The 10,081-nt window shown below is 41.6% G+C and overlaps 1 protein-coding gene across 1 annotated transcript; it reads right to left on the reverse strand.

The window, feature by feature from the left end:
• Window positions 1-1,944: 1,944 nt before the first annotated feature.
• On the reverse strand, window positions 1,945-7,454 carry LOC119740391 (monocarboxylate transporter 12-like). Its single transcript, XM_038215675.1, has 5 exons — window positions 7,283-7,454; window positions 6,920-7,060; window positions 4,181-4,830; window positions 3,719-3,887; window positions 1,945-2,119 (listed from the first exon to the last, which is right to left on the reverse strand). The coding sequence occupies exons 1-5, from the start codon at window positions 7,452-7,454 to the stop codon at window positions 1,992-1,994; spliced, it is 1,260 nt and encodes a 419-aa protein (XP_038071603.1). The 3' UTR covers window positions 1,945-1,991.
• Between the last annotated feature and the right edge of the window lie 2,627 nt (window positions 7,455-10,081).

A 10,081-nucleotide genomic window follows, 5' to 3' on the forward strand; every position in this document is an offset into this window, starting at 1 on the left:
ACAAATACTGTGGGGTAATAATTTTTTTTTTTTTTATTGTTCATACCATTCTCGTAGTCCAATGACTGAATTGCGATGGCTTACAATTTACAATATGACAGAAATTATTTTAAAAGGACTATTTATACATACATGTGCATTAATAATGTTAATTTTCTGAACCAGACTAGACAAAATGAATGGAAAACATTCTATACACAAATGTGTTTTTGTACAACTGTATACGCATTTCAATCAAATACAATTATATTATTCAGGGATTAGCATTACAACTAAAGAAATATACAAAGTTTTAATTGATGAAAAAAAAAGAAATACGCCAGTTAGTCACAAACGCTGGGAAGATATACTAAATGAAGAAATACAGTGGAATTCTGTGCGGAAACAAAAACAGTTATACATATAAAAGAAGCTAAGTTGAACAAATTTAATTACAAATTTCAAGACCGTATACTACAAACTAAAAACCTGTTATATAAATGGAACATTGTAACTAGTCCGCTATGTTGTTTATGTCACGAAGTTGATAATTATGATCATAGTTTTGTGACATGTGTACATACATTAAAATTTTGGAATGAATTTGCTCAGTATTATCAAGCGAAAACGAAACACTTCTAAATTGCCAATAATCGGTTTTCTTTCTATTTCGTAACTAGCCTTGATTTCGATTTTGAAATCAATTTGTTAACAGCAATAGCAATGTATTACATATTTAAAGTAAGATTAAAGACATATCAAGACAATAAGTGGGTCAACATGCTTCCGAGGATTGGCTTTGTGTTTTCCTTTGTTCCCTGATTTAAACTTTTCCCATAGTTTCAAAGCAGAACCGTTGATGAGGCGAATTTGTAAACGAAACGTTTGAGGCTTTGTTGTTGGTACAAGGACACCTGAAAATAATCCGACTCAAAATTGAGCTCGGGTCTTTTACGTTATATCCCTTTAAAAGCGTTACAGTGTTTATAAACTGTTGCCCCAACAAATTTATGTGTTCAGATTTAATCACTACACTGCAAAACACTGTGTTAAGCAATTGAACACTTTTCCAAACACTTTCTAGCTATAGTTTGTAAACTTTTTTGTAAATACTAAGCATGTTTAGTGTAAGGATGGATAGTGTTTAGCAATTGAACATTGATGTTTAGGAATTGAACACATCATGTTTAGCTGCTAAACATGTTTACAAAGCCTGACAGCAAGATTGTGTTAAACTGCTTAACACAGTTTTTAGAGTGTAGGTTTTACAGTGAATGAGTTGGCCTACTTACAACGCAAAACGTTTATCATTTTCATAATGGGCAAGTTCAGTAAAAGCAGACCTTGGATGTAAGGAGGGCCCGACATCTCACTAGTAGAATGCTGCGTTTTGTTTTTCAGAAAGATTAGGCTCTGATCGAATGTATATTTCAGCCATTCTAGTCAATTAGCGGTTTGAATAGTGTTTTAAGCCCAGCGGCGTAGCCAGGGTTCTCATCCTAGGGGGGCGTGTCCCCTACACTTGAGGTTACAATGGAGGGGTGCTCAAAGATTTTGTGCTGAAAGGTATAGACACGGTTTTTTCAACGGACATCCGCCCTGGCCCTCCGTAAACTCAAATAGTGGGGGGGGGGGGGGGGGGGGGGGGGGCCTTGGGGGCTTAACACCATCTTCCAAAGGGGGCGCTATTCAAAACGTATACCATGGCTACATTACACAATAACTTCCGCGATTCGCTTTCCAAGGGACGTTACAATAAGCCTTTTCGGAGTTCCAACTGCGCATTCGTAACCTGTGACAACGCGCATTATTTGTCTCTAATGGCCTTTGACAACATCGCGCCACTGACTTTACAAAAAGGCGGTTTGTGCATTGTGGGTACTGTCAAAGGGCATTTGAGACAAACATTTGTCACAGGTTACGAATGCGCGCAGTTGGAACTCCGAAAAGGCTTATAAACAGCCACTCGCGAAAAAAAGAAAATTTTACTTGGAAATAAAAGCCAATGGTTATCAGTTAGTTTCATTGAAACACTTGGACGCGAGCCGATCAATGAGGCACATTGTCGTCGTTACAGCAGCCATGAAACCAAGCGAGAAGAACGAAGCACTGTAGCTCTGTGTCATGTCGTATAACGCTCCTGAATTGAAACAAATTAAAGAAATGAAATCACGTCAAATGTGTTACCAACATAGAAAATATAGGTATGGTTTGAAAGATACGCCTTTCCACTTTTATAACATGAGACATCAAACGTCCAAATCTGATAATTTGTGACATAGTTATGAGTAATTTTCCGAAGAGAGGTCAAATTGACCATCGGACCATTTTTAAAAGTTGTAACACTGGTGTTTGCAATACCTGTCGATCTTTTCAAGCCTTGCAAATAATTATACGGTTCCTATGCATTATGGTGTGCAGTAAAACTTTGCAGTATCGCCTCCTTCACGAGTTATTAATTAATAAATATCACCCTTATTGCCGGCTTCCATTGGTCTATACCGAGACCCACGCGAAGTCACGCCGAGTCACGCTAATGGATATGATAATATAAGCGCTTCGTCAGCTTGGTTGCCCCAAAATCGGCCAACCTGAATGCACGTGAGTTTGGTGGGCAGAAAATCCTCGCCGAATTTTCCTTTGAGATAGTTCGAGGTGTAACGCAAGCGTTTGCGACAACATATTAAGCTGAAATTCGGAATATATTTAGATGTTATAAGTGTTCAACTACTCGTGAAATAACAATTTGAGGGGATACCTAGAAATGGAGATAAATACATAGATTTGGGGGCGTTAGATTTGGGGACGTTCTCGAACGATTGCTTCCCGACTTTACGGTCAGATTTACCAGAAACCATTATTGACGTTTCGGCATCGATGACGGCGATTTTGTTCACTGACATGAAGTTTAGAATTTCTTCCTCCGTTATAATATTACATTTCAATCATACTGAGCATATTCTCTGAGAAACACAGCGTTCAAAAAGCCATGTTTTTTGGGGTGCATAAATTTCACTGCTCTAGCGTTCAAGTGTGCCGGTACGTAATCGGATTAACTCTAATTGTTTCACAACGGCGACGTTTCAGTTAGGTCTTCGCAACCACATGGCTGTGTTAGTTCGACTGGCAGCTTCAGTAAGCCGTCTACGCTACGTGGGCTAGGTCCTACTTCTCAAAGACATACACGATTGCAGCGAACAAGTGAAAGAATCGACATTCTAAGACATTAGTTCGCTTCCCGTTGGAATATTGTGCAAACACTTGGGACCCACGCACAAACTCTGACAAAACTGGGAACTACAAGAGGGACGCCAGTGTTACGGACATTTTTAAAAGAAAAATTGACTGTGGTTAACTTTGGAAGAACGCAGGACAGTTAGTAGCTTTCCAGAATGACAAACTTACCCAAAACATCTAACATGGGTCAACTAAAGGGGCTGCACATCTGACTTACGTTGATTCCGCTAAAATTAACACCAACAAGCCTTGATTGCTACAAATATTCCCTCATTCCACGTACAATATCAGAGTGGAACCTTATTCCACTCTCCACAAAGGAAGCCGCTACTGCTGATACCTTCATATCAGATTGTTAACTTTGGATGTGACCTCTTAAACCGCACTCAACTAGATTAATATCTTTCTGCCAGCACTACGCCTGCGTGTTTCACCCTCCAGGGGGTGTTTACGCAGTACCGAAACAGAAACAGTCCTGAGCAGGGGCAACACGAAATCTTACCCGCCAGAAAACCGCCCAAGATCTCCCCAGCGCCGAATAAGCAGTGACCTATGATGCAAATGTCCATGACATAGCCAGATTCCTCGTAGAGTTCTTTTGAGACCGAGGGAATAATCCAATTGACGATTCCTTCTGCGGCCCCATTTACGCTGGCCAACAACATCAGAGCCTGTAGGGTATAGTACGAAACAAGAAAAAAGAAGAATCTAATTCATTATGCATATTTTTATTTTTATTTTGAAAAACGCTCACTATCTCGTTTGAAAGTATAATGGACGGGTTTTACTTTAATAATTTTTGTTTTTACCCGGGATGTGATGCGGTTGTCGAAGTATAACAATCTGGAACAAAATTGGCAACATTCTTCCTTTCTTTTATTTTGACCTTTTGTACATTTCCGTTTTCCTTTGCAACGATATCACTCCAGGAAATGTCATCCATGCTGTTTTATAGCAAACTTACCAAACAGTTATCTGCAGCTGCATAGTCCAGGAAAAAGGAGACAGTGTTAACGAGATTAAGTATCACAAACATCCAGAACGCACTCATGAGCTTGCGGTCCAGGATGAATGGGTGAATAGCCCGACCGAGGAGATGTCCAATCCCCCCTACAGTCGACAGGAAGGCAGCCTCAAAGCTAGGTATACCCCTCGCTATGGCGTGTGGAACCAGGAACACCATCCATGCCGCGAAAATGGCCCCCAGAAGGGGCCATACGGTTAAATGAAGCAGCACCTTGGGATGTTCAATGCAGAGATGCATTGAGAGCCATTGGACCACTGCAGAGGCGAAGGCACTAAGCTTGGAACGGATGTCTCTCGGTCTGTCATCAGATAAACTTTCGATGTCTTCTTTTTTCAGTTTCTCATAGCCTGACGACGGCAGCCGCTGCATGGCTCCAAAGGCGGTGACGTTGAAACTGGCGGCAGCCATGATTAGCATGGCCCCACGCCACCCATACGTCATCATCAGAAGGTCGACAATTGGTGGACAGACCACCATACCAAGCGAGCTGCCCATTCCAGCGAGGCCAAAAATTAGGGAGAAACGCTCAGGGAAAGCCACCAGCAGGAGCACCAGTTGTGGAATGTACGCAAGACTTAAACCAAAACCTGAAAAAAAAAGAATCCATTCTCAGCTTTTTGAAGTATATTTGCTTTGGCCTAATTTGTCAACTTCAAGGGCGGACCCAGAGAGGTAAGGGAAAAACTACCTTATCTGAAAACAATATACGGCTATATGGAGACTATTTCAGGATTAAAGGCCTATACTGTACTTTTTGAGTAAGGGAATCAAGAGTTTTTTAACGCAAACATTTTTAAAAGTGTGTGTTTTAATGTTGTTAGTAAATTTTGTTCCGGGTAACATGTATTCCTTGCAATGTGAACGAAAATGGTTTCACAATTTTCTCCTCTTTCACACCGACGGAAGGTGCCTTTTTTTCTGAGCAAGTGCCCCTTTTTGGTGACGCCCCCCCCCCCCCCACACACACACATTTTGAAAAGCGTTCCGCCACCTCTGATGTTCAAGTTAATACCACACGCACACCTTGTATCAATCAACGTTTACAATATACGATTGTTGAAGGCTGGAATATTATTTTACATTAATAAATACCTTGGAGAGTTAATGGTTTCTGATTGGTCGAGACTCGATCACGTGGCCGGGCATTAACGGTGATAATGACCGGCTTCAAAGAACAAGCGAATAAATGGCCCCTGAACCAGCATTGATCCAGCCCCATGGAAGGCAATGATTGGCCAAATTTACAACAGTCATACGGCAGCTTGTAACAATACAGCACTGCACATGCGCTCAACCACCTTCGCGTGAGACTGACGCGCGCGTACGCAACACAGTTGCTATGGGTGCGCGCGCGTAAGGAAGTTTTGAAACGACATCGTACAGCGGCATTGCACTATACTGAGGATGTTACGACGAAAGCGTAGATCTACGATTTATTTTCTGTAAATACTTCGCCCATCGACATATTTACCTTTCCTAAACCAAGCATCTTTGTAATTCTGGACACAAGGAATGTGTAAACGAAATTTCAGCTTCCTCCATAAGGTAAAAATATGAAAACATTGTTGTAATTTGTTTGGCTACGGCAGCAGAAGTCGTACGCGTACGCAATGAAGACGTTGTAATTGTCCAGCGCAGCCTGCGCCCGGCTGTGGTGTATATAACAACGCTTATTGAAGAGACAGGGTACCACGCATAAGCTAAAATATGGCCCATGAACATGAACACAAAAAAGTCTGGAAATATTGCCGGAAAAAAGTCACAAAATTGGAGCATTTTAACTGTTTATTTCGTTAAAAGGGTATTTATTAATGGGAAAAACAGTATGAGGATCCGGTCTTCACTGCGTGATAATGACCGGGCTTGGGGGTGACCGCTGTTAATGGACCTTCGTCTCGGTCCATTAACAGCGGTCACCCCCAAACCCGGTCATTATCACGCAGTGAAGACCGGCTCTTCACACTGTTATTCCCTTATTACACGCTCAATGTAGAATTTCACTTTGCAGTGTTGTCGTCGAGTACTTTTTTTCCGAGTACCGAGTACTGCCGAGTACGTAGGTTACCAAGTACGAGTACGAGTACGAGTACTTCCGAGTACAAGCCCAGGTCTCCGAGTACGCATATTGGTACTTCCGAATATGGCATTTACGGCAAATGGTTCATTGTGCGTAATTGGCCAGGGACCAGTCAGACCGATATACAGACCAAATTCACGGCTAGCTGTTAAATTTGTTTGTCCGGACGTGCACAGAGGAAAATCAGGAAACTTCGATTTCTCCGTAAGCCAATCAAATCAACCATTTCAAACTGACAGTATCGATAAAATAAGGCCGTGATAAGTCAAGCTATACTATTTTTTTTTTTCGAGTACTGCTATTTGAGTACGAGTACTTTGATGATCGAGTACAATTTCGACATGTCGAGGCTAGTTCGAGTGCTTTGCTGCCGGTATGCCCGAGTACGAGTACCGTCATTTCGAGTACGATTACCGTCATTTCGAGTACCAGTACTTTGGCATTTGAGTACGAGTAAAGTACTCTTTTAAAAAGGTACTCGAGTAGTATTCGAGTACGAGTACCGAGCACGCAAGTATGCAACACTGTCATTTTGTGAGAGATAACACCGAGCTCCAAGCTGCTTATATCTGATAAAACATTCAGATATACACACCTACCTGTTAGTGAAAGAGTGATTGCCAACTGATAGATGTTATTAACGAACGCAGTAGCCAAGAACCCGACGAAAAGCAATCCTCCGCCGACCATCACACACAAGCGATTGTCGATTGTCCGTGCAATGTTACCAGTAAGAGGAGCTGTGGGTACATGAAATCACTTCTAGTTTATTATGTTGAACCATATTTTACCATCATAACAGGCAGCAGTCAAATTTGATATGCCAGTTCGGCCTTCCAACTGCATAATGTGTACATCATTTAGATTTTTAAATCCTATAATAACGAATAACAAGCCCGATAAACAGAATGCATGGACATCTGTGATCGAAAAGAGTCGACATATCGTATACACACACTTACCCAAGACAAGACCCAGGCTGTGGGTCATGCCTACGACGGTCCCTAACTGGGCTGTCGAGCACTGCAGTGAGTCTTGCATTGGGTTGAACAGCACGCCAAACGATTTCAGAATTCCAAACTGCACGAAAAATATCGCAAAGGCTGTCAGAACGAGCAGCCGGCTTCCCTCCATCGCGGACACTCTCACCATCGATGTCTGCGGGAGAAACTTCGGCATTTAGTAATCTCTTACTGTGATATTGTGACATGGAGGTGCCAGCTCTCCTTCCTCTGTCCGGCTGGTTCGTTTTGGTAAGCGTGCCGTTTTTACTATCGAACCGGATAGAGGGGAAGACAGGACCACTGATCTCTTTTATACTGACTGGATAGCACTTCGGGCCGTGGGGGATGAAGCCACCAAGCTGGACGCCATTTTGACACTGCTGCTGGAACAAACGTTTGCCAGGGGGTGCTGGAATTTCTAAAGGACGGACAACATTAATGCGAAAGCGGAGCGCAAAGCCCTTACGTCGTGGCTTAATTTGGAATATGGATGCTCTGTGGTGCAATCTGAGGCGATTCCTGGCCACTTTCCTGTGACTTTTTTAGCAAAAGTTTTTTGAGAATATAAAGACAATTTATTTCATTATTTTGTTTAGAATATACTGTTGCTCTTAAAACGTTTAACTGTACTGAAAAGTGGAAAACCAGGCGCGGATCCAGGGGGGGGGGGGAGGGGGGGTCTGTCAAAAAAAAAATTATCATACAAATTCCTAAAAAAATAAGTCGATCCCCCCCCCCACCCCCCTGTGACACCCCTAAAACAAAAAAAGTATACTGGTATAATGTCCGCCTGTTCAAAATACGGTACACCATTCTGTAATCTAATGTTAATAATCGTTGAATTTGAACAGCGCCCCCATTGAAATATGGTACCAGCCCCCCCCCCCCCCTCATTAGGTTTGGGATGTGTGTGAACCTTGCTATCTGTTAATGTTGAGTACAGAATGATAGCAAGGTCAATGAAACTTTTCAATGAAAAGAAAAACCTTCAGAGGAAAGGTATGAACATTTGCCCCTATTGAAAGATCGAATGAAAAAAAAACCCTGGCAAGCATAATCGACTTTGCCACCATTGTCATGGCCGAGGTTATTGCTTCGGGTCAAAGCTTCCATGCGGAAATATCATAGACATGTTATGATTTTAGATATTTACCATCATCCTAGTAAGGTATTTTGTAAAAACTTTATCTTTCGATGTTTGCAAATGTTGTGAAAATAGTAGTACGTTGGAGACAGTAGAATCGGAATCGGAATGTAGAGTTGGAATGAGGGAGGAATCGGAATGTGAGCGGCGTCAGAATGTATGTGGTAGGGGGACTGGAAATGTGGGTGGAGTCGGAATATGTGGGTGGAGAAAAATCTCATATCTACCAAACTCTTTTATAATTATGTCTACCAAATCTCAATAAGATCAACGACACTCTGACTTGCATTCAACAGCAAAACAACTTAATTACAAACCTCACTTTACGCATTGACTTCATGCGCAATCCTCACGAAGTGTTGCATGATGACACAAATGAATGGAAGCGAACCACGTGTATGTCCTACTAACATTTCAGCAAAGAGTGAAGTTCATAGAGCCCAGGTGGGGAAACGAGAACATCAAAAACAACTCGTCCAGCATGATGAGGACATGAAAGCAGTAATTATCCTTCAGTTATATCAGCTCCCCGCGATCAGCTATTGTGTAAAAGGCTAGATAGGCCTGCATATATTCTAACAATTGTAAAGCTCACTGTAGATTCAATGGTGGACTTGTCCTTCCGGGTCAGAATGACAAAAACAGTCATGGAATTATTCAGAGTTATATGCAATCAACGGTGCATGCAGTACCCGTGGTCCAATGTTATATTGACTGCTATAGTCCGCATACGCTGTAAGTTAAGCCCCAGTCACCACGGTTTGGAGCGCTATGCATATCCACGGTTTAAAATTCGTCAAACCATGGGAGTACCGTATTCACGACCATAACTGAATCTGGGACGGATGGGGATCAAGAGTAGGCTCAAGAAATCGGGGAAGACAGGAAAGATTTCCCAAAACATGTAAATTTCAAGATTATACCTTCAAACTAACAAGCTGCCAATGAAAATTCCTCTAAAAGGGAAGCCACGGATATCTTCTACATCATGCTCGACATGCTTGTGGCATTTTTTAATGCTTAATTCAATAATACTTCTCTTTTATATTCAACTATTTTTTTTAAATTCTATTTTATCGGTGTTCATCGTATAATAGAAATAACAACCCCAAAACAGCGATGTTTTAAGGGGCCATTCAGAATTTTCAATGTTTTAAAATTTCGACTTTTTTTCCAAATTATTTTGACCCACCCACCCACCCCTAATTTCAATTAATAAAAAACTGAACATGTACATGTACATGCACTTGCATGTACATGTACTTGAACACCATGTACATGTTTGTCTAGTTCAGTGACGGCGTGAAGTTGTCGGTCTTCCTCTTTTATGTGATAAAATATGTGATACCTCACCAACAAGTATCTTTTAACGAAATTCAATCAGAATATTTTATCAATTTTTTAAACATGTTTAGTTGTTGTGTTACTTGTTGGTGTCCCTGCCACACTGTACGATGGTGTAGCCGTGCGTTAGCACGTGGATTGTTTACTTTCGTTTTGACGGGGACTTTACTGAATAGAGTCTGGTGACTGTACATAGAAATTTCTTTGAATAAAAGTCGAATCGTTCATTCATGTGCACTTGTTGTGCAAAGCAGGGGCAGTGGTTCAAG

Source organism: Patiria miniata, unplaced genomic scaffold (genome assembly GCF_015706575.1).
Source record: "Patiria miniata isolate m_02_andy unplaced genomic scaffold, ASM1570657v1 HiC_scaffold_10, whole genome shotgun sequence".
NCBI classification, from domain to species: domain Eukaryota; kingdom Metazoa; phylum Echinodermata; class Asteroidea; order Valvatida; family Asterinidae; genus Patiria; species Patiria miniata.

Coding starts and splice junctions, on each gene's coding strand:
- LOC119740391 (XM_038215675.1), bottom strand. CDS start 7,454: ATGGAGGGAAGCCGGCTGCTCGTTCTGACAGCCTTTGCGATATTTTTC. Junction 7,061..7,282: donor CAGCCTGGGTCTTGTCTTGG/GTAAGTGTGTGT, acceptor ATGTACCCACAG/CTCCTCTTACTGGTAACATT. Junction 4,831..6,919: donor AATCACTCTTTCACTAACAG/GTAGGTGTGTAT, acceptor TTTTTTTTTCAG/GTTTTGGTTTAAGTCTTGCG.